General features: G+C 38.7%; 1 protein-coding gene across 7 annotated transcripts in view; it reads left to right on the top strand.

Moving 5' to 3' along the window:
• col14a1a (collagen, type XIV, alpha 1a) overlaps window positions 1-25362 on the top strand; it is a 367796-nt gene that overhangs the window by 102465 nt on the left and 239969 nt on the right. For 6 of the 7 annotated variants that reach the window (XM_061953441.2, XM_061953406.1, XM_061953424.1 and 3 more), the window contains 2 exons: window positions 24383-24538; window positions 24640-24759. In XM_061953441.2, the coding sequence (XP_061809425.1) occupies window positions 24383-24538; window positions 24640-24759 (276 nt within the window). The remainder of the gene's footprint in view (window positions 1-24382; window positions 24539-24639; window positions 24760-25362) is intronic. The other variant, XM_061953398.1, reaches the window with a different exon arrangement.

Genomic DNA, 25362 nt, shown 5'->3' with positions numbered 1-25362 from the left:
ATGAGTGAACTATGGATAAAATGTGATTAACAATATTTAAATATTTTAATCGTTTGACAGCCCCAGTAATCATATTATATATTATTTTTAAACAATAAACAAGGCAGTCTTTCAAAACTACAGTACTTCAGCATAAAAAAATGCATACAAAATGGTAACACAATGTTTTCAACCCTATGAAGGCTATGTTAACATAACCCCACATCTTTTTCTTTGATTGAAAACAAACAACCCCAAAACAATTCAGCATCTATCCATTTGAATACAGTTAAACGTTACTGCAGTTAAGCCGTTCATGAGGCCAATTAAACAAGTTAAGGTCTACAAAAATGTGTGTGATGATCTGAATATGACATGTCAAAGGACAGCAAGGAGAATGGTGTGGAGTATTGAAACACAAATGAATTGAATACAAAGAAAGGAGTCACGGTGGAAATGTATCTTATTCCTCCACAACCACACATTCATTCTCAATTTGTCTTGTTTCACATAATGTTCTTTGCATTAGATGTTGGTCCACGGCTCTTTCGTTTCTATTCAAAGTAGTGTTGTCCGCGCACACGTTGCATGTCTATTCAGAGTCTAAGGAGCACATCGACCATTGCTCACTTATGCGCTCGGGTCTGTGTGTGTGTGCGTGTGTGTTAAAGAGAGTGTGAATGGGCCAGACTTTTGTCCTTGTCCTCAATTAAGTAAGAGGGTTCACCACTAGGTTAAACTAATTGTGTGACACTGCACTTATGTGGCTGTTCCGGTGGTGTCCAGGTCACGGTTGGCAAGGACTCGTAAAGAGGGCAATTAGAATGATTAGCATCCACCTTGAAAAAAATATTAAAATAAAACCCCTCTAAAAATTCAGATCCTGTGGGTGGCACTAACGACCTGCTAGCGATCGAGAAACATTTGGGTAATGATTAAATTGGTGGTGTTGTTGTTGTTGTTACAGGCTCACCATTTTGCACTTTAAAGGGGAACATTATCACAATTTCAGAAGGGTTAAAACCATTAAAAATCAGTTCCCAGTGGCTTATTTTATTTTTCGAAGTTTTTTTCAAAATTTTACCCATCACGCAATATCCCTAAAAAAAGCTTCAAAGTGCCTGATTTTAACCATCGTTATATACACCCGTCCATTTTCCTGTGACGTCACACAGTGATGCCAATACAAACAAACATGGCGGAAAGAACAGCAAGGTATAGCGACATTAGCTCGGATTCAGACTCGGATTTCAGCGGCTTAAGCGATTCAACAGATTAAGAATGTATTGAAACGGATGGTTGTAGTGTTGAGGTAGGTAGCGAAAACGAAATTGAAGAAGAAACTGAAGCTATTGAGCCATATCGGTTTGAACCGTATGCAAGCGAAACCGACGAAAACGACACGACAGCCAGCGACACGGGAGAAAGCGAGGACGAATTCTGCGATCGCCTTCTAACCAACGATTGGTATGTGTTTGTTTGGCATTAAAGGAAACTTAACAACTATGAACTAGGTTTACAGCATATGAAATACATTTGGCAACAACATGCACTTTGAGAGTGCAGACAGCCCAATTTTCATCAATTAATATATTCTGTAGACATACCCTCATCCGCGCTCTTTTCCTGAAAGCTGATCCGTCCAGTTTTGGAGTTGATGTCAGCAGGCCAGGGAAGCTAGGGTCGATATTCTTCTCTTGATCATCTTCGGTGGCATAAGGGACGGTGTGAGCCAAGACATCCAGGGGGTTTAGCTCGCTCGTCTGCGGGAACAAACTGCCGCCATTGCTTGCCGTGCTACCGAGGTCCTTTGTCCCTGAATTGCTCACACACTCCGGCAGATTCAATGGGGGTCTGGTGGCAGATTTCTTTGACCCTATCGTTGGAAATGCATCTGCTTTGAGTGTCGCAGGATATCCACACATTCTTGCCATCTCTGTCGTAGCATAGCTTTCGTCGGTAAAGTGTGCGGAACAAACGTCCAATTTCTTGCCACTTTCGCATCTTTGGGCCACTGATGCAACTTGAATCCGTCCCTGTTCGTGTTGTTACACCCTCCGACAACACACCGACGAGGAATGATGTCTCCAAGGCACGGAAAACAGTCGAAAAAACGGAAAATAACAGAGCTGATTTGACTTGGTGTTTGAGAAAATGGCGGATTGCTTCCCGATGTGACGCCACGTTGTGACGTCATCGCTCCGAGAGCGAATATTAGAAAGGCGTTTAATTCGCCAAAATTCACCCATTTAGAGTTCGGAAATCGGTTAAAAAAATATATGGTCTTTTTTCTGCAACATCAAGGTATATATTGACGCTTACATAGGTCTGGTGATAATGTTCCCCTTTAAACATGAAAAAATAAAGAAATAAATGATTTGAACTCAGAATTTGCAGAAACCATCAGAAGTCGGAAGCCAGGGGTACCACTTGGTTGATTTGATTAGAAGTAGCGGTAATACCCTCTCACCGGCTGAGACAGGTGAGCCAGCTCTGCGGTTGCCTGACCTTGTCTCACAACATCTAGCTTCTCTTGACATGTCCTTATTGAAAATGGCCTTGCAAGTGAATATCTGCAACCTAATCAACGTTTTTCTCTCCTTCGGCCATTGTGAGTTAAAAAAGCGAGTAGATATCAGATTTATCTGCCAGCCAAGTGTGGCTTGGGTGTGGCTCCTTGAGGAAGCCTACTGTCAACAACTTGTGATCTGATTAGCTATCGCAACTGCCTATTAACTGTATGTACAGTACCTTGTTCACCTACACTGCACAGATTGGTTAAGAAGTCCTCCGGCAGATTTCATACAGCAAGCGAGCTAAATTCTGAATAGATAACAGCTCTAACATAAAAACAGCAACACTGGTGCCTAATATGACATGAAGAGAACTTAATGAAAACCTTTATATGTTTAGGGAAAGTAAATCAAAAATAAAATCAACTTTTATTAATTTGTGATCATGATTTATGTTAGGCAAGCAGAGAAGGTCTTGCTGGCCCTGAGGGCCCACCACTAGAGTAAACCAAGGGAATGTAGTCAAATGCCAATCCCTAATACCTGTAGGTTCAAATAAACTGCAGGAAAAGATTCCAGTTATACCGTATTTTTCGGAGTATAAGTCGCACCGGAGTATAAGTCGCACCTGCCGAAAATGCATAATAAAGAAGGAAAAAAACATATATAAGTCGCACTGGAGTATAAGTCACATTTTTGGGGGAAATTTATTTGATAAAACCCAACACCAAGAATAGACTTTTGAAAGGCAATTTAAAATAAATAAAGAATAGTGAACAACAGGCTGAATAAGTGTACGTTATATGAGGCATAAATAACCAACTGAGAACGTGCCTGGTATGTTAACGTAACATATTATGGTAAGAGTCATTCAAATAACTATAACATATAGAACATGCTATACCTTTACCAAACAATCTGTCACGCTAAATCCCATGAAATCTTATACGTCTAGTCTCTCACGTGAATGAGCTAAATAATATTATTTGATATTTTACGGTAATGTGTTAATAATTTCACACATAAGTCGCTCCTGAGTATAAGTCGCACCCCCGGCCAAAATATGAAAAAAACTGCGACTTATAGTCCAACAAATACTCATTTTTAGGGATGTCCGATAATGGCTTTTTGCCGATATTTCGATATTGTCCAACTCTTTAATTACCGATACCGATATCAACCGATATATGCAGTCGTGGAATTAACACATTATTATGCCTAATTTGGACAACCAAGTATGGTGAAGATAAGGAACTTTAAAAAAAATAATAATAAAATAAGATAAATAAATTAAAAACATTTTCTTGAATAAAAAAGAAAGTAAAACAATACAAAAACAGTTACATAGAAACTAGTAATGAATGAAAATGAGTAAAATTAACTGTTAAAGGATAGTACTATTAGTGGACCAGCAGCACGCACAATCATGTGTGCTTACGGACTGTATCCCTTGCAGACTGTATTGATATATATTGATATATAATGTAGGAACCAGAATATTAATAACAGAAAGAAACAACCCTTTTGTTTGAATGAGTGTAAATGGGGGGAGGGAGGTTTTTTGAGTTGGTGCACTAATTGTAAGTGTATCTTGTGTTTTTTATGTTGATTTAATTAAAAAAAAACAAAAACAAAAAAAAATAACGATACCGATAATAAAAAAAAAACGATACCGATAATTTCCGATATTACATTTTAAGGCATTTATCGGCCGATAATATCGGCAGGCTGATATTATCGGACATCTCTACTCATTTTGTTTTGAAAGAGAACAAATATGCGATGATGTGTTTGGATAATTACCTACTGTATGCTAGGTGGAATGCTGTGACTAATTTTGAAATTGATTCAATTTTCAGTTTAGATATTTTTATTAATTTATTTATATATTTTTTTTTTCAGTTTAGATATTTTTAATCAACACACCTCTCTATTCAGTACTTGGGGCGCGGCATGGCGTGGTGGGTAGAACAGCCGTGCCAGAAACTTGCAGGTTCACTCTCTGCTAGGGATGTCCTGATCCAGGTTTTTACACTTCCGATCCGATACCGATATTGTTTTTGCACTTCCGATCCGATACCGATACTGACCGATACTGGCCTATCCAAGCATGTATTAAAGTTTAAAGTTATTTAGACTACTTAGTTGTCAGAATCATGTTGAAAAGGGTTTTAGTACTCTTGATAACAACTAGCCAGCTGAATTAGGGGAGTTTGAATAATACACAATGGTTGGTAACAAGAAACTGACCTGTTTATTCAAGGATAAACACAAAATAGACAAAATTATACATGACAAACAGAAATGGCATCATTGAACTAGGGCTGGGCGATATGGCCTTTTTTTAATATTGCGATATTTTAGGGCCATATTGCGATACACGATATATATCTCGATATTTTGCCTTAGCCTTGAATGAACACTTGATACATATAATCACAGCAGTATGATGATTCTATGTGTCTACATTAAAACATTCTTCTTCATACTGCATTAATACATGCTCATTTTACACTTTCATGCAGAGAAGGAAATCACAACTAAAAAAATCACTATTTTTTTCATACAGTGTTGATGTGGAAATGTTTGCCTCGGCATTTTGATGGTGTGGGCGTGTGGCACCGAATGGAGATAAGACGTTACGATATTTGAACAATGATGACGAAAACTGTTTTCTGTGTCGTGTCCGTGTGTCGAAAATTGTTATGCGCTTATTTTTTTATTTGATTTTGTGCGTGGCATAGATTTGCCGTGCGCAGAGGACGCTTAAGCAGTGCGCAATTCCACAGGCGCGCACCTGAGAGGGAACGTTGCTCGCACGGCTGCGCTAGCATCACAGCTAACGTTAGCCATGCTGCTACCTCTCTGCTCGGGGAGGACGTATACGTATGTGACGTATGACGTGAGAGTATGTGACGTGTGTGAGAAGGTGCGCTTGCTGTCTGTGAGAGGGAGACACAGGAACGAGTGAGAAGAGCCTGTCGTGTAATGCCAGCAGCTAAAAGCAACTGCATGAGAATCCACAGACCTGTGGATGTGTTGAAGGTGTGCTGGAAAATGCGGAACGGAATTTAGGTAGCAGCAGAAAAGTGGAATGTATTATTTAAATCGGTGCGTTGGAAAACACGAACCAGAGTTTTTTTTTAAAACTGGATCTGGATCGGCATTTTTCCATGCCTTGCGATATGCATTTTTTGTTCCGATCCAAATATCGGATCGGGACATCCCTACTCTCTGCCTCTTTCCATCCAAATCACTGCCGTTGTGTCCTTGGGCAGGACACTTCACCCTTGCCCCCAGTGCCGCTCACACTGGTGAATGAATGGTTGGAGGGGCCGTAGGCGCAAACTGGCAGCCACACTTCCGTCAGTCTACCCCAGGACAGTTGTGGCTACAAATGTAGCTTACCACCAACAGGTGTGAATGAATGATGGGTTCCCACTTCTCTGTGAAGTGCTTTGAAATGTCTAAAAAAGCGCAATATAAATCTAATCCATTATTAATATTACTCATTCAATTTTTTTTACCTCCTCAAGTTAAGAATGCATATTGCCAAATCAACATCTTGACTTTCTAACACATAGACATATTGATACGTAATTTTTATTGCCAGTGACATCACTTATTATTGTTGATTATTGTGTGAAAACTCATGAATTTTATTTTTGACTACAATCCCAACCTTCTCGCAGAATTAATAATTAAGTAGTTCTTGAATGGATACTCTGAGATGTTTACAATATATGCACGGGGCTAAAAAATAACCAGCTATGATAAGAGGGGCCCACTTGTGAAATAGAAGCCTATTCAACTCAACAAATATGTGAGCAACCAGGCACAGAGATTAAGGAAAGACAAACAAAATGGATAGAGCAGGGAAAGGCAAACAGGAAGGTAGCGAAGGAGAGACAGGTTTAGGGAAAGCCTCTCGGTGTATTGAGCCTACACATACAGCGTATGTGTTAGAACACCTTTTCAGTTTGGTGAAAGAGAACAAGGCGGTCGATGGAAGATCAGGAGGCAGAGAAAAGGTCACTTGTGAGGCGAGAGAAATACATAGAAAACACATCTGTGGGATTATGCCGAACAAGCGATTGAATCACACCACAGGTTCCCGCATGAATAGCAATGAGTGGCTGAGTTTATTGAGGTGCTCTGAGGATTACTGCACAAATGGCAAGCACCGCAATACCCCCGGCCTAATAAACATGCCAGGAAAAACTGAGAAAAATCTGTCTTTCTATCAGAGCTAGCTAAAAGTTCTGAGGTTTCTGTGAGCATTTGTAACTCCAAGAACTAAATTTTGACCTTATGGTTAAATAGATAACTTGGAACTTTCTATTGTTAAATCCTTAATTTAAGTAAAACTAGCTGTTTGATCCTAATGTGCAATGACAATAAAGCCTATATTAAGGCCCAAACATAGTCAGGTAGTCAGGGACGTGCACATGATTATAGAGGGGCAGGGGCTCAAAGTCAGAAAAGGGCAGGACATTTTTTTTTTGGTCCTTTACACAATATGGAAATTAATGTAAAATTTAATTTGCTATTAGGAAGCTAACTATTTAGCTGTGTGTCCTTTGTAGGTAAAAGTGATTGCCATTTCTTTTGTGTCAACAAATTATTGTCATAATGAGTTAATTCACATTATCATAGGCTTGGAAGACATGAAAAGCAACAAAACACTGGTTTATTATTAGGCTATTTATTGTTAAAGATAAGCACTTTAATATTGAACATTGAACAGTGCAACATCTCAGGTGTGACACTTTCTGAGGTCTGTGGTCTTTCTTGAATTCTGGTGCAGTACTTGGTTTTAGCCATGCATTAAGAGGTCTGCTACCCTTAGCTGCTTCCTGGCGCTCCTTCTCCTTCCTTTTCTGTATCCTTTCTTTTTTTGGCATTGTGCTGCAGGCATAATCAACATGAATCAAGTTTAAATACAGATGGTAATATTCCTAACAGATAACCTACATCTTATATCCCCAGAATGCTGAAATTATTATTATTATTAATAATTATTATTATTATTATCATTATTATTATTATCATTATTGTTACTATTATTTTGTTAACCCACACAGTAATAGCAAAGTCACAATAAACTTTATATCTAAACCTCTACTGTGAGACAAATGTGATCCTCCGTAAACACAGTGCATTTTGTACACTACTTCCTGTCCCGCACGATCCGCTCTGCTCTGTGTGGAATGGTTTGTGCCGTGCTCCGACGTCCGGCAAAAACAGAAGCTGACTCATTGAATAATAGAATAATACAGCGTTTTTCTAAAATATTACCCACATTAGATGCTGAATAAGTGAACGGCGACTAGACCGTAACTCACAGGTTCAAGTTGCTCCACTGTCACGTCTCCTCTCACTTACTCACTCACTCGCACTCTTTTTCTCTCTCTGGCGGAAGCGGCAGGCTCAAACAACCCGGTATTACAAGAAAACGTGGAGTTTTTGTACCGCTGTTTTTTTGTGTGTTTTTTTTACATCCCTGACCGGAATTTATTAATGTTGTTTAAAGAAAAAAGAAAAAAAGAAAAAAAAAAAACCACACACAGGCAGAGGGCACTTTTTAAGACGAGGCAAAAAAGGGCAGGGGCTCAAGCACCCATAGGGCCCTATGTGTGCACGTGCCTGCAGGTAGTACGAAGGCAGTACAGAGTCCGCAGACATCCGTGCGTACTTAATGCGGTCGTCCGCTAGTTCTGTGCGTGCGAAGTTCAAATTTTACGACCGAGGGGACTCTGCTTTGTGCATTTGTGTCGCACAAAACACTGCTTAGCATGTACTTTTCACATTACGCTGCATCAAATGTGGCACCGATCCGCATTTTGCCTACAAAGCACATCATAAAATCAAAGTCAGGCCAATGTATAAATAAAATGTTTTCCACAACTCTCCTCTGAGACAATTTCAGACACAGTTGATGTGCCCAGTCGATAACTAGCAGCAACACTTTGCTCAAAACAGCCGGTAGCGAGTACTCTCACAGCAACAGCCGTGTCTCTTGTGGCATTAAATGGCCGTACATACCGCCGTCTTTTTATTTTACTGCTTTGGAAAGCCAGCAGGCAGAGCAGCTCCACTTACTCGTCATCAGAGTAGAAAAAGTAAACAACGCACAGAGATTGTGGAAAATATAGTGTTTCATGGAAGTTTCAAAGGAAACTACGCCGCGGCAGTGTGTGCAGCTATGGAATCTCTGATGCCATCTTTTAGTAAAAATTTGTTAATCATTTTATAAAGTCAAATAATGGAAATAGAGTCAATCAGCTCCATGAGTTAACTTACTTCAAATTCAACATTTATAATTTTAATGAATAGGTACAATATTGGCTCAAATTTTCCCTCCGAGAAAATGGTGTGAAAAAGACAGGTCGTCTTATTTTCTTTACTCTAGAACAGGGCAATTCAACTGGTAGCCTGGAAATGACACCATACCGGCCCCTGAGTTCAGGTAAAAACCTGGGACACAAACATTTTTGCAGCAAATTCCTAAAACCCGTAGAGTGTTCCTGTTGTATAGAGGAACTTGGACCACTGGAAACACATTGGCAGATCCTTTCATTGACATTTCAGCCTTGCTCGCCAACATTAAACACTGGGGTCCAATCTTGTGGTTTACATAGCTGAGGCATTCTTCAAGGCACTCATTTAAAGGCCTACTGAAATGCGATTTTCTTATTTAAACGGGGATAGCAGGTCCATTCTATGTGTCATACTTGATCATTTCGCGATATTGCCATATTTTTGCTGAAAGGATTTAGTAGAGAACATCGACGATAAAGTTCGCAACTTTTGGTCGCTGATAAAAAAGCCTTGCCTGTACCGGAAGTAGCAGACGATATGCGCGTGACATCACAGGTTGTGGAGCTCCTCACATCTGTACATTGTTTACAATCATGGCCACCAGCAGCGAGAGCGATTCGGACCGAGAAAGCGACGATTTCCCCATTAATTTGAGCGAGGATGAAAGATTCGTGGATGAGGAAAGTGAGAGTGAAGGACTAGAGGGCAGTGGGAGCGATTCAGATAGGGAAGATGCTGTGAGAGGCGGGTGGGACCTGATATTCAGCTGGGAATGACTAAAACAGTAAATAAACACAAGACATATATATACTCTATTAGCCACAACACAACCAGGCTTATATTTAATAAGCCACAAATTAATCCCGCATAACAAACACCTCCCCCCTCCCGTCCATATAACCCGCCAATACAACTCAAACACCTGCACAACACACTCAATCCCACAGCCCAAAGTACCGTTCACCTCCCCAAAGTTCATACAGCACATATATTTCCCCAAAGTTACGTACGTGACATGCACATAGCGGCACGCACGTACGGGCAAGCGATCAAATGTTTGGAAGCCGCAGCTGCATGCGTACTCATGGTACCGCGTCTGCTTATCCAACTCAAAGTCCTCCTGGTAAGAGTCTCTGTTGTCCCAGTTCTCCACAGGCCAATGGTAAAGCTTGACTGTCATCTTCCGGGAATGTAAACAATGAAACACCGGCACAACAGTCTGTGTTATCCGGCACAACAGTCAGGGGGGTGCATTCTACGACGGGGGGTGCGTTATCCGGCACAACACCTGCTGCAATACACTGCTTCCCACCTACAGCTTTGTTTTTTGCTGTCTCCATTGTTCATTGAACAAATTGTAAAAGATTCACCAACACAGATGTCCAGAATACTGTGGAATTTTGCGATGAAAACAGACGACTTAATAGCTGGCCACCATGCTGTCCCAAAATGTCCTCTACAATCCGTGACTTCACGCGCAGACGTCATCATACCGAGACATTTTCAGCAGGATATTTCGCGCAAAATTTAAAATTGTTCTTTAGTAAGCTAACCCGGCCGTATTAGCATGTGTTGCAATGTTAAGATTTCATCATTGATATATAAACTATCAGACTGCGTGGTCGGTAGTAGTGGGTTTCAGTAGGCCTTTAACTTACTTCAAATTCAACATTTATAATTTTAATGAATAGGTACAGTATTGGCTCAAATTCTCCCTCCGAGAAAATGGTGTGAAAAAGACAGGTCGTCTTATTTTCTTTACTCTAGAACAGGGCAATTCAACTGGTAGGCTGGAAATTACACCATACCGGCCCCTGAGTTCAGGTAAAAACCTGGGACACAAACATTTTTGCAGCAAATTCCTAAAACCCGTAGAGTGTTCCTGTTGTATAGAGGAACTTGGACCACTGGAAACACATTGGCAGATCCTTTCATTGACATTTCAGCCTTGCTCGCCAACATTAAACATTGGGGTCCAATCTTGTGATTTACATAGCTGAGGCATTCTTCAAGGCACTCATTTAAGTCCTCTCCTTTTTGGCAGTTACATGTTTTTTTCGTAATGTGATTTATGTAACTAAGATGTTGCTGTAGTCTGTTTACTTCACTTTTAGATCAACTATTTTAGTTGTACAGTAGGTAAGGTTGTTTTTTTGTCTCATCCTTTACTTTAAGCGTGTGTAAAGAATGCGCGAGGAATGCACTACCAACTTTATAAGACTTGATAAGTCCAAAAGAAAAAGAGATATATTTGCTCACAGATGCTACCTGTTGGTTGTTTGAGCACACTGCAGCTAGTCTTGGGTAGTCCCCCCTGACCCCTTAATGCAGGGGTCACCAACCTTTTTGAAACCAAGAGCTACTTCTTGGGTACTGATTAATGCGAAGGGTTACCAGTTTGATACACACTTAAATAAATTGCCAGAAATAGTCAATTTGCTCAATTTACCTTTAACTCTATGTTATTATTAATAATTAATGATATTTATTTATTTATTTGGAAACACTGATCATCTTAGAATATATAACAAATTGGACCAAGCTATATTTCTAACAAAGACAAATCATTATTTCTTCCAGATTTTCCAGAACAAAAATTTTAAAAGAAATTCAAAAGACTTTGAAATAAGATTTAATTTTGATTCTACAGATTTTCTAGATTTGCCAGAATAATTTTTTTGAATTTTAATCATAATAAGTTTGAAGAAATATTTCACTAATATTCTTTGTCGAAAAAACAGAAGCTAAAATGAAGAATTAAATTAAAATGTATTTATTATTCTTTACAATAAAAAAATAAATTTACTCGAACATTGATTTAAATTGTCAGGAAAGAAGAGGAAGGAATTTAAAAGGTAAAAAGGTATATGTGTTTAAAAATCCTAAAATCATTTTTAAGGTTGCATTTTTTCTCTAGAATTGTCTACCTGAAAGTTATAAGAAGCAAAGTAAAAAAAAAAAAAAGAATTTATTTAAACAAGTGAAGACCAAGTCTTTAGAATATTTTCTTGGATTTTCAAATTCTATTTGAGTTTTGTCTCTCTTAGAATTAAAAATGTCGAGCAAAGCGAGACCAGCTTGCTAGTAAATAAATAACATTTAAAAAATAGAGGCAGCTCACTGCTAAGTGCTGCTATTTGAGCTATTTTTAGAACAGGCCAGCGGGCGACTCATCTGGTCTTTACGGGCTACTTGGTGCCCGTGGGCACCGCATTGGTGACCCCTGCCTTAATGCTTCAGTCACCCGCAGGCTTCTCACAGGAATGAGGCTAAAATACAATCGAACCTACTGTACTAGTGGTGTAGCTCAAGGTTCCATTTCAGGGCCTCTCTTTTTCACCATTTAGGTAGGCTATTCAGCTGGTGGCCCACAAGTTCACTTCAACAAACTAGCGAGGGACTCACATTTTTGCAGCAGATGCTTAAAAACACGAGAGTGCTGTCGTAGATATGGTCAGTGGCTAGCTATTTTTTTTACAGAAGATCCTTAAAAACAGCAGAGTGTACCTCTAACTATGACAAATTAAATATACCAAAATCAGAGGTCTACTGTAGAAGAGATTGGTTCTCTGGAATATACAAATTAAGACTGCTTTAATAGTGAAGGGGATTTAGCTTTCTGGAAATGTGGCCCCCAATAGGACTATCATAATAAATTGTGCAATATTACCAATATTGTTTCACGTTAACTTACAAAAAAGTATTTCACAGCTAAGTTTTCAATTATCTTTGAAATATATTATCCTCCTCATTAAATACAAAGTTGAATTCATCAATTAATTTTACAAGAATCAAACCTTGCGTGAAATGTCTCGTTCAGTAGGGACTTCTTTTATGAACCATCCATATGCATACTGTACTTTGACTATTAAATCTTAACATTAATTTCAACCACTGCAATGGAATCATTTTGATGAGGGGGATAAGAGCTCACAAGAGACAGAAATTACCACCCACTCTGTCTGATCCTTAACTAAATAGAGGTCACCAATAAATCAGGGCTGCCTGGTGAGAATGAAAATACAGCCAGACAATCGAGAACGTTAAAAGACTCAACGGAATAGTGAAGTGTGTTTGTTTTAAGAGCATTGCGAGTTTTACGGGTTTTAAGGGTTGACCGAGTTTTATTTTACTTTTTCAATTTCCTTTCCTGCCAGAGCTGAGTGAGTTGTGTTGGTCACTTACAGCTTTTTCAGCCTGTTGCAACGTCTGGTGTAATCGGTGGTAATTTCCTTTCAGTGTTGTGTGATGAGTTTTTAACAACGGCTGACAAGGGAAAAGGGAAGTAGAAAAGCGTGTCCGCTACATACAAAGAGGTGGGTGTCACAACAATTAATGCCGTAGGGGGGACATACTGAGACCAAGACTCCACATATTGACGTAGCATAAAACAAAAAGGTATTTTCATGAAACGTACACATTTTGTGTTAGTATAACAATAACCAGACACACTGGTTAAAAACGACATTATGACAAACTAATGCTGCATTTGAGACTGCTGGGAATTCAGAAATATCCAACTTATAAAATCCAACGCCAAGAGGTTCCAGTGTTCCAATTGCTATAAAATAGTTTGCTTTGTTTTTGAAATACATAATACATACACAGGTTTTTTCCTCCGCATTTTTGAGCCTTTTAAAATACATCAGATTGTACACGAAATAACACATTTTTACTGTACTCACCAATTACCATTCATAACAACTTCTGTTGAGTGGTGAGATCTAGTATAACCGGTAACACAATGTTAGGGGCCGATCTGTAATGGATTAAATTTAGATTCATATAGCGCTTTTCTAGACACTCAAAGCGCTTCACAGAGAACTGAGAACCCATCATTTATTCACATATTGACGGTGGTAGGCTACATTGCTAGCCACAGCTGCCCTTGGGTGGACTAACGGAAACGTGGTTGCCAATTTGCGGCCACGGCCCCTTCGACCACCACCAAGCATTCATACACATTCATACATACATTGAGAGCTGGTGGGTGAAGTGTCTTGCCCAAGGACAAGACGGTCGTGACTAGGATGGCGGAAGCTGGAATTGAACCTGGAACCCTCAAGTTGCTGGCATGAGCCACGCTGTGATTGGCCATTGCAGATTTATGTCCGATCCTGTCTTATTTATCTATTTTTGATCCGCCCGCAAGCTGCCAGCAGCAAATCATGTGTCTCGATACACAGTGTATAGCCGCTTGTATAAATTAATATTATTCAAATCCATTACAGCAAACAAACTGCATTTTCTAGTTTCTTATGCATCATTATCAAGAATCATTATCACTGGAGGACAAGGCTGAACATGTTACACACCAAGGGCATGCCAGGAGCAGTCATGCTAATAGTGGGGCTAAGCTTGAAAACACACCAATAAATAAGTGCTTAATAATGTTTAAGAAGTGTACAAAACCCAAAACCAGTAAAGTTGGCACGTTGTGTAATTCGTAAATAAAAACAGAATACAATGTTTTGCAAATCCTTTTCAATTTGTATTCAATTGAATAGACTGCAAAGACAATATATTTAATGTTCAATTTGAGAAACAATTTTTTTTTTGCAAACAATCATTAACTTAGAATTTAATGGCAGCAACACATTGCAAAAAAGTTGGCACAGGGGCATTTTTACCACTGTGTTACATGGCCTTTCCTTTTAACAATACTCAGTAAATGTTTGGGAACTGAGGAGACCAATTGTTGAAGCTTTTTAGGTGGAATTATTTCCCATTCTTGCTTGATGTACAGCTTAAGTTGTTCAACAGTCCAGGGTCTCTGTTGTGGTATTTTAGGTTTCATATTGCGCCACACATTTTCAATGGGAGACAGGTCTGGACTACAGGCAGGCCAGTCTAGTACCCGCACTCTTTTACGATGAAGCCACGCTGTTGTAACACGTGGCTTGGCATTGTCTTGCTGAAATAAGCAGGGGCGTCCATGGTAACGTTGCTTGGATGGCAACATATGTTGCTCCAAAACCTGTATGTACCTTTTAGCATTAATGGCGCCTTCACAGATGTGTAAGTTACCCATGCCCTGGGCACTAATACACCCCCATACCATCACAGACACTTTTGCACCTAGAACAATCTGGATGGTTCTTTTCCTCTTTGTTTCGGAGGACACGACGTCCACAGTTTCCAAAAAACATTTGAAATGTGGACTCGTCAGACCACAGAACACTTTTCCACTTTGCATCAGTCCATCTTAGATAAGCTCGGGCCTAGCAAATCCTGTGGCATTTCTGGGTGTTGTTGATAAATGGCTTTTGCTTTGCATAGTAGAGTTTTAACTTGCACTTACAGATGTAGCGACAAACTGTAGTTACTGACAGTGGTTTTCTGAAGTGTTCCTGAGCCCATGTAGTGATACATTTTACACTATGATGTCGCTTTTTGATGCTGCCTGAGGGATCGAGGGTCCATAATATCATTGCTTGCGTGCCGTGATTTCTCCAGATTTTGATGATATTACGCACCGTAGATGGTGAAATGCCTAAATTCCTTGCAATAGCCCATTAAGAAATGTTGTTCATATGGAAACGGTGTTGGTAAAAGAGAGTAAGAAATTAGTTTAAATATTGTGACAATGTTGTTACACTGCCAATAGAACTCACTATAAATATGTGGAAAAATGTACAGTTAATATATGTGATCAGTATCGTTTGAGCTCACTCATGGATGATCGCAATCAGAATCGGCAGCATACAACCTTAATGGGAACATCCCTAATAAATATAGTTAAGTGTATTTGGCAAATATTAATTAATACATATATACATTTAACCTTTTTTTAGTCGAAATTTAGATTTATAACTTAGTAACTCATTTGCACAACGCAAATCATTCTATTTTTTTTTTTTTTTTACCTAATCAGTCTACAAGCCAGTAGACCTTTAAACATTGTAAGAGTGAGACGGTGACACCAATACAGGTGTTGCTACCTCCAACAATTTATTATTCATGTCTTGATCTTGGTAATCTTTACGATCTGTGTTGCTTTGCTTCAAGTTGCTGGCAGAAAACCAAAGCTTCGATTGCAGCCGATACAGTTTTAGCAAAAATCCTTACATGAGTTCATTTAAATCTCCCGGATCACACACTTCTCTCCTTAGCTCTGTTCTGTGGTGGCTCCCTTGCGCCATGAGGACCGCGTGTTTAACCATGTGCTTTCATGCCAATTATAGATGATGCTCATTCAGTTTGTGTAGTGGCATGCAAATAGGATCATGAGCATATATGCAGAAAAGGTTCACATTTAGTTCATCCTAGCTCATTGTTTAGCAGTTTCTAACCCAAAGACAGCTTAGAGCAAAACACTCTGAGCTGATACATGCTTGAATGTGAAGAAGAAGGGTTTCAATGGTTTGGTTTTCTTTCTGTAACTTACTGGAATTACTCACTTGCAACACTAGTATAAAATGAGTTAAATGAGATAGTTTACACCCCATTAGTTTGCCATTCAAAAGATGATACAAGGTACCAGAAGACTTTCGGAGAGGTGCAGTAGCTTGAGAAATATAAATAAAAACATATGTTTCAAACTTACTAAGATAATTTTATGCAATGCGAATTGTGAAATTAATTGATTGAATTAGATTATTAATGAGAGAGTATTCCGAAAGCAGGGAATTTATGTGTTTTTACGAGAACTGTAGGTGAGGCTCAAACCGTATCTTCGTATCTGTAGTCTGAGGGAAGAACCACTGTGCCACTCTTTGAAGCATCTGCCGCGGATGAGGGGTGGGGGTGTTGTGGTGGTGAAAAAAAGAGAAGAACGAAGGCAGATGGGACTTGGAGAAAGCAGAGGCACCTTTGACCAGCCGACTGGTACATACAGTATATCATCACAAATCACAGGAGCAGCAGACAATCTCTCTGACATCAACAGCATTGTGTGCATATTTATGTGTATGCAGGGCTTTGATTGTGTGTCCCTCTCCCCTGTGTCTGTGTACCTGTGTGTGTGTGTGTGTGTGTGTGTGTGTGTGTGTGTGTGTGTGTGTGTGTGTGTGTGTGTGTGTGTGTGTGTGTGTGTGTGTGTGTGTGTGTGTGTGTGTGTGTGTGTATACGGGGGATATGTATTTATGCTTTGGTTACAGTGCATCAAATGTGATTATTTGAAAATGTACTTTGAACATTAAAATATATATATACACTATATTGCTAAAAGTATTTGGCCACCTGCCTTGACTCACATATGAACTTGAAAGACCATCCCATTCCTAAACCATAGTGTTCAATATGATGTCGGTCCACCTTTTGCAGCTATTACAGCTTCTGGGAAGGCTGTCCACAAGTTTGCGGAGTGTGTTTATAGGAATTTTTGACCATTCTTCCAAAAGCGCATTGGTGAGGTCACACACTGATGTTGGTCGAGAAGGCCTAGCTCTCAGTCTCCGTTCTAATTCATCCCAAAGGTGTTCCATCGGGTTCAGGTCAGGACTCTGTGCAGTCTTTATGGACCTTGCCTTGTGCACTGGTGCACAGTCATGTTGGAAATCACTGAGCTCTTGAGAGCGGCCCATTATTTCACAAATGTTTGTAGAAACAGTCTCTGTGCCTAAATGCTTGATTTTATACACCTGTGGCCGGGCCAAGTGATTAGGACACCTGATTCTGATTTGGATGGGTGGCCAAATACTTTTGGCAATATAGTGTATATTTATATATATATAAATATTTAAACATTTTACTGAAAAATGTTTTTTACCTATTGTTTGTTTTTTAATGTTAATTTAGTAAGTACTTTGCAAAACATTTTTATTATAGTGTGCGACTGCTGTTGTTTTTGTTGTAGTTACAGTATGTGTAATTATGAAACCTGTTTGCTGCTCTCTTGGTCAGGTCAGTCTTGTAAAAGAGATTTTAATGTCAATGAATTTTTACTTGGTTGAATAAAGAAAGAGAAAAATGGTCAACAAATGCTACTCATCATGACGTTCTATATGTGTTCAGATTTCATTTCATAAAATTCCCCCATGGTCTATATTACATAAAAGTATTACATGATTGTTGTTCATGTAATTAAGTTTGTTAAGCTCTATTCAGAGTCTGTATGTATTGGGTACTCAGCGCCTACCAAATTCCATTTTAAGCATGCCGCTACTTTCATCTTTGAAGTACCCATGGCAGTAAGTGTACTCCTCTACAAACCCCGTTTCCATATGAGTTGGGAAATTGTGTTAGATGTAAATATAAACAGAATACAATGATTTGCAAATCCTTTTCAACCCATATTCAATTGAATGCACTACAAATACAAGATATTTGATGTTCAAACTCATAAACTTTTTTTTTTTTTTTTGCAAATAATAATTAACTTCCAATTTCATGGCTGCAACACGTGCCAAAGTAGTTGGGAAAGGGCATGTTCACCACTGTGTTACATGGCCTTTCCTTTTAACAACACTCAGTAAACGTTTGGCAACTGAGGAGACACATTTTTTAAGCTTCTCAGGTGGAATTATTTCCCATTCTTGCTTGATGTACAGCTTAAGTTGTTCAACAGTCCGGGGGTCTCCGTTGTGGTATTTCAGGCTTCTTAATGCGCCACACATTTTTAATGGGAGACAGGTCTGCACTACAGGCAGGCCAGTCTAGTACCCGCACTCTTTTACTATGAAGCCACGTTGATGTAACACGTGGCTTGGCATTGTCTTGCTGAAATAAGCAGGGGCGTCCATGGTAACGTTGCTTGGATGGCAACATATGTTGCTCCAAAACCTGTATGTACCTTTCAGAATCAATGGCGCCTTCACAGATGTGTAAGTTATCCATGTCTTGGGCACTAATACACCCCCATACCATCACAGATGCTGGCTTTTCAACGTTGCGCCTATAACAATCCGGATGGTTCTTTTCCTCTTTGGTCCGGAGGACACGACGTCCACAGTTTCCAAAAACAATTTGAAATGTGGACTCGTCAGACCACAGAACACTTTTCCACTTTGTATCAGTCCATCTTAGATGAGCTCAGGCCCAGCGAAGCCGACGGCGTTCCTGGGTGTTGTTGATAAACGGTTTTCGCCTTGCATAGGAGAGTTTTAACTTGCACTTACAGATGTAGCGACAAACTGTAGTTACTGACAGTGGGTTTCTGAAGTGTTGGTGAGCCCATGTGGTGATATCTTTTACACACTGATGTCGCTTGTAGATGCAGTACAGCCTGAGAGATCGAAGGTCACGGGCTTAGCTGCTTACGTGCAGTGATTTCTCCAGATTCTCTGAACCCTTTGATGATATTATGGACCGTAGATGGTGAAATCCCTAAATTCCTTGCAATAGCTGGTTGAGAAAGGTTTTTCTTAAACTGTTCAACAATTTGCTCACACATTTCTTGACAAAGTGGTGACCCTCGCCCCATCCTTGTTTGTGAATGACTGAGCATTTCATGGAATCTACTTTTATACCCAATCATGGCACCCACCTGTTCCCAATTTGCCTGTTCACTTGTGGGATGTTCCAAATAAGTGTTTGATGAGCATTCCTCAACTTTATCAGTATTTATTGCCACATTTCCCAACTTCTTTGTCACGTGTTGCTGGCATCAAATTCTAAAATTAATGATTATTTGCAAAAAAAAAAAAATGTTTACTAGTTTGAATATCAAATATGTTGTCTTTGTAGCATATTCAACTGAATTTGAGTTGAAAATGATTTGCAAATCATTGTATTCCGTTTATATTTACATCTAACACAATTTCCCAACTCATATGGAAACGGGGTTTGTATTACTAGGTGTATGGAAAACCCACTGCTTGCAGTACATGCAGTATTGCAGGAACAAGGTTTGTCAGCACAGTAGACGATAGTCGGTGCAGTTTTCAACCACTTACTAGTAATTAAATTAATAGTTAGATTATTAATTAAATCTTGGGGAACCAATTTACACAAATTCAACCAAGTCCCGGGCGTACTCTATTCGCAACCTTGCAACTTTGTAAAATCCTCACATCTTCTCCATATATTTTAGCTAGTTTCAGTGTCAGTTTGTTTTGAACATGTATACAATACAATTACAATGTAATGCATCACATATTTCCAGTTATTTCATTACAACAAAAGGAGTAGGAAGAAGCAGAATTTATTTAATCCTCATATAGCAGTCTTCTCCCATGTATTTGTTCTGTTTGTAAAAGAACAGTGACTATATAAATGAGTAAATAAATGTATTTACAATAAATAAGTAAACAAATATTAAATACATAAATATTATTCATATAAACATATACACAATGATTAAAGTTTTCATAAATACATAGTTAAGTAATTTATGGTTCACCTCGGAGATGATTGGGATTATCTTTTCTTTTTTTTTTAAAGGTTGAAGATGTTTATCATAATTGTTCTTCTTTATACTTTGTGAACACTTGTGGTTTGAACAGTCTCTTAAACTGAAACATATTGGTGCTTTGTTTCCTTGCTCAATCCATTCCATAATTGAATTCCACATACGGATATGGTGACGGTCTTAAGTGTTGTATGTGCATACAAATGTTTTAAATTAGATTTTCTTCTATGGTTGTATTTCTTCTCTTTTGTTGAGAAGAATTGTTGAAATGCACCAAGTCGTTGATTTGTTATAGTTTTGATTCAATAATAGAAGGGTTTGTATGTTCTCTATATCCAACATTATGTATTATTCTAATTGATCTTTTTTGTAACACTGTTAGTGAATGAAGCATTGTAGTTGTTTCCCCATATTTCTACACAATAACTCAGATATGGTAACACTAGCGAGCAGTAAAGAATATGAAGTGATTGTTGGTCCAGTATATATTTTGCCCTATTCATTATCAACGTATTTCTTGCTACTTTACATTGTATATTTTTTATATGAGGTTTCCAGTTCATTTTATCATTTATTATTACACCCAAAAATGTGTTTTCTTTTACCCTTTCAATATCTCCTCTGTCTATTTGTTTTTGACTTTCCCTTCTACTGTTACCGGATAGCATTATTTTAATTTGACTGAGATTCAAATATAGTCTGTTTTTGTCAAACCATCTTTTTAATTTGTTCATTTCTTCTATTATTATTTGCATTAACTTCTGTGTATTTTCTCCAGAACCAAACGCAGTCGTGTCATCTGCAAATAATACCAACTTTAAGTCCTTCGTAACTTTACAAATCGTTTATAAAAAGATTGAACAATGTTGGTCCCAGTATTGATTCTTGAGGTACGCCACAAGATATTTCCAGTTCTGTAGACATTTGTTCTCCTATCTTCGCTTATTGCTTCCTGTTGGTTAAGTAGCTTCTTACCCAATCATCGTCATTTTAGCAAATCAAATGTGTCCCGAGTAGCACTCAAACCAGCACAGCAACTATCTAACCAATACAATTCCATGCATCTTCACTTGTTTAGGTAATATATATTATTTTGTTACACTTCTGTGTGCCATGTTGCCATTGTTTTCTATAATTTTTTATATTTGTTTATTGATATTTATTCTTCAATAAATGTCCCTATTATAATTACTCTTAGGAAAAATTAGGGATGTTCATATCCAAGATTGATATTGTCTATTCGTCCATTATCAGAAAAAAACCGAGATCATATTGGCTTTTGCACCACAATGAGATCAATGATGTATGTTTAGAGACAATTGGCTCCTTCATCTTCTGTTTGCTTGAGGATGCCACACAGGTACTCAATTGGGTTCAGGTCTCGACACATACTTGGCCACTCCGTCATCTTCATCTTCCTCAGCAAGGCACTTGTCCTCATGGAGGTGTGTTCAGAAGCCTTATCATGATGAAAAACTATCATGAGGCTCGGTTTCCTAAGGGAGACGTTCATGCTCTGCTTCACAGTGTCACAGAACATGTTTCTCTCAATGAATCACAGCTCCCGAGCACTCATGCAGCCCCAGACCATGACGGTATCACCACCATGCTTAGCTGTAGGCAAAACACAATTGTCTTGGTACTCACTTGTGCTTTAGAGCAGTGGTTCTCAACCTTTTTTTCAGTGATGTACCCCCCGTGAACATTTTTTTAATTCAAGTACCCCCTAATCAGAGCAAAGCATTTTTGTTTGAAAAAAGAGATAAAGAAGTAAAATACAGCACTATGTCATCAGTTTCTGATTTATTAAATTGTATAACAGTGCAAAATATTGCTCATTTGTTGTAGTCTTTCTTGAACTATTTGGAAAAAAATATATAAAAATAACTAAAAACTTGTCGAAAAATAAACAAGTGATTCAATTATAAATAAAGATTTCTACACATAGAAGTAATCATCAACTTAAAGTGCCCTCTTTGGGGATTGTAATAGAGATCCATCTGGATTCATGAACTTAATTGTAAACATTTCTTTACAAAAAAAGAAATCTTTAACATCAATATTTATAGAAGATGTCCACAAAAAATCTAGCTGTCAACACTGAATATTGCATTGTTGCATTTCTTTTCACAGTTCTTTTTGACAGACATTTAAAAAAAATCTCACGTACCCCTTGGCATACATTCAAGTACCCCCAGGGGTACGCGTACCCCCATTTGAGAACCACTGCTTTAAACAATAATAGCTATGGCTTTCGCATGATCTGACATGACACTTAAGACGTTGTATTAGGTTCTCTATTATTTCCTTTTCAGCACTCTTGTTTTTTTTTCTATTTCCTGCTTGTCTCCACCACTTCTGTAGTCTGAATGCTGGCTCCCTCACCTGTCACTGATTGGATATCAGGTCACACCTGTCCCTGGTTGAAAATCAGGGGGCTTCTTATGCCAGCCCAGAGGCTTGGGGATGAATCATATTTGCGTTGTGCCTCAACGTGCATCGCTGGTTCCTTTTTGTGCAATTCCCAGGTTGCACTATTTTGTTGTGATTTCCCTAATCAAATGTGTTTACCTGCACTTTGCCTGCTATCTCTGCATCCTGGGGTCCAGACCAACAACACCCACACCCCACATCAGACCTTAACCATGTTGATAGTAAATACGATGTGGATAGTAAATCCACCAAATAAACAAGTAAATAAACTCTGCTACTCATTGCAATTCTACAGTTGGGTATCTAAACCTTTGGCCATGTGGTTTAAAATCTTATTTTTCTCTTCAACTTCTGTTCTTTAAAAGGTGTCAGCCAAAAGACTATCCCCTCACCTACCCTGTCTGTTTTTCTCATCTTTATCTGGTATCTGCAGTAGATGTATGGTTCAAACAGCAAGACACAAAATTGTTCTTGCTGGCAACACACTCCATATGAAGAATATCTGAGTTGTTTTTAGCCTTTCTGCTAGGAATCTGTCACATGTAATTTCAAGTATATAGAGCGTGTGTAGATGTATGTCCACTCTTGTGGTTTTGAGCAACAGCGTTTGATCGATACGACCAAATAACTGTTGGATTACATTGAGTTGATACATTCACTCGTTCCCTGTTGGTATCAATGTATTCGTCTGTGTTTGACAGTTCACAGTAAGCAGACTGATTGTGTTGTAATTAGCAGTTTGACACCTTAGTCACCCCATCTTTTATTTTGAGAATTGTAAGAAATCCAATGCATCCTCACTGAGTGGTTTAATAATAGCTCTGTTTGGATTGGCTTGAAAACAAAATCCATGCAGTTCAATTACTTTTTTGTTGACTCACAGTGCTTGTGTTTCTTCTATGTTATATACATTCACAGGAAAAGAAAAGGTAGTAAAATGTGCCCAATTACTTCATCAGGTTGGGTTGGATGATTGAATATAAAGTAGCCACTCTCATTTAGTATCAATATAGTGACTGTGATGATGCTGAATGAGAGTATGCATGAGATAACTAAATACATTAAAATTCATATTATTGCTGCATTTTTGTGTTTTGGTATCATTACAAATTACATTTGAAGCTAAATTTTAGATTGATAGCCATGGTGGCCGTCATGTTCATCAATTGTCATTTTAAATACCTGTAATTTGTTCTCACGGTCTCTTCTCTCTCTCTTTTTTCTACATTTAAAACATTTCCTTGTGTTCTGGATAACATGTAATGGTGGTTCTGTGAGCAAAATGTTCCATATATTATGTTTTAAAGACCGTTTTCTGACCGTCTCTTCAGGACGCGCCATTTTGTGGGTGGTCTTATTTACGTGCCTCCACTTTGACTATGTCTTCTTCCCGTTATCCATGTTGTAGTTTTTAAGCGCATCCATATCGAGTCTACTGACAGCTGTAAGTTCAAACTATAAACTACTTTGTATTAGAAATGGCAACAGCGGAGGATGCATGTCCATGTACGAGCCAGTCTGCCCCACAACAAGAGCATAGAGTAAAAAAAAAAGTTTATTGACTACAGCGCTGACTACAATTGTCATGTTTTATCATATATGGAAATATCTGCTGATGTCACAATTGGGGAAAACGTCACTATTGAGGCAAATTCCAAATGGCTGGTTTGGAGGAAGTACTGTATAAAGGAAGGCAAGATTGTTTCATAAATATCTCCGCCATGTTTACATGGTCTAAGTTTAAACTTTTGGGACTTTTGCAGATACCAAATACACAAAAGCATGTACCAATTAGTAAAAAAAGTTGGCTTTGAATAATAGGTCCCCTTAAATGCTTTGTTTCTAGCAGACCAGTTTGTGTGCCACACGGAGGCCATAGCAGACATCGTGATCCTGGTAGATGGTTCCTGGAGTATCGGAAGGAATAACTTTCGACTGGTCCGCATGTTCCTGGAAAATCTTGTCAACGCATTTAACGTGGGCATTGATAAGACCAGGATAGGTGGGTCTACCTTTTCTAAAGTTAATATATATTTCTGCATTATTCCAGTATATACTTTGTACAGGCAACTGACATGTTATGCAAATGTGTTTAAACCTCAGGACTGGCTCAGTATAGTGGTGATCCAAGGATGGAGTGGCACCTCAATGCTTTCGCAACTAAAGATGCTGTACTTGATGCTGTGAAGAACCTTCCTTACAAAGGAGGAAACACTCTGACAGGTACTGTTTTTTGATTGACGTAATACACAGAACAAAAATATAAACACAACACTTTTGTTTTTGCTCCCATTTTTCATGAGTTGAACTCAAATATCTAAAACTTTTACGATGTAAACAAAATACCCATTCCTCTCAAATATTGTTCATAAATCTGTCTAAATCTGTGTTCGTAAGCATTTCTTCTTTGCCAAGATAATCCATCCCACCTCACAGGTGTGGCATATCAAAATGCTGATTAAACAGCATGATTATTGCACAGGTGTGCCTTAGGCTGCGCACATTAAAAGGCCACTCTGAAAGTTGCAATTTTATCACACAGCACGATGCCACAGATGTCGCAAGTTTTGAGGGAGCGTGCAGTTGGCATGCTGACTGCAGGAATGTCCACCAGAGCTGTTGCCCGTGAATTGAATGTTCTCTTGGGTCATAAGTAGTCTCCAAAGGGGTTTCAGAGAATTTGGCAGTATATCCATCCGGCCTCACAACTGCAGACCACACCGGCCCACGACCTCCACATCCAGTAGGTGCACCTACATGATCGTCTGAGACCAGCCACCCGGCTAGCTCCTGCAACAAATGGTTAGCATAACCAAAGAATTGCTG

Source organism: Nerophis lumbriciformis, linkage group LG04, assembly GCF_033978685.3.
Source record: "Nerophis lumbriciformis linkage group LG04, RoL_Nlum_v2.1, whole genome shotgun sequence".
Taxonomy (NCBI): domain Eukaryota; kingdom Metazoa; phylum Chordata; class Actinopteri; order Syngnathiformes; family Syngnathidae; genus Nerophis; species Nerophis lumbriciformis.
Note: the sequence above shows the minus strand (reverse complement) of the source record. Positions and strands in the feature narration are given on the sequence as shown.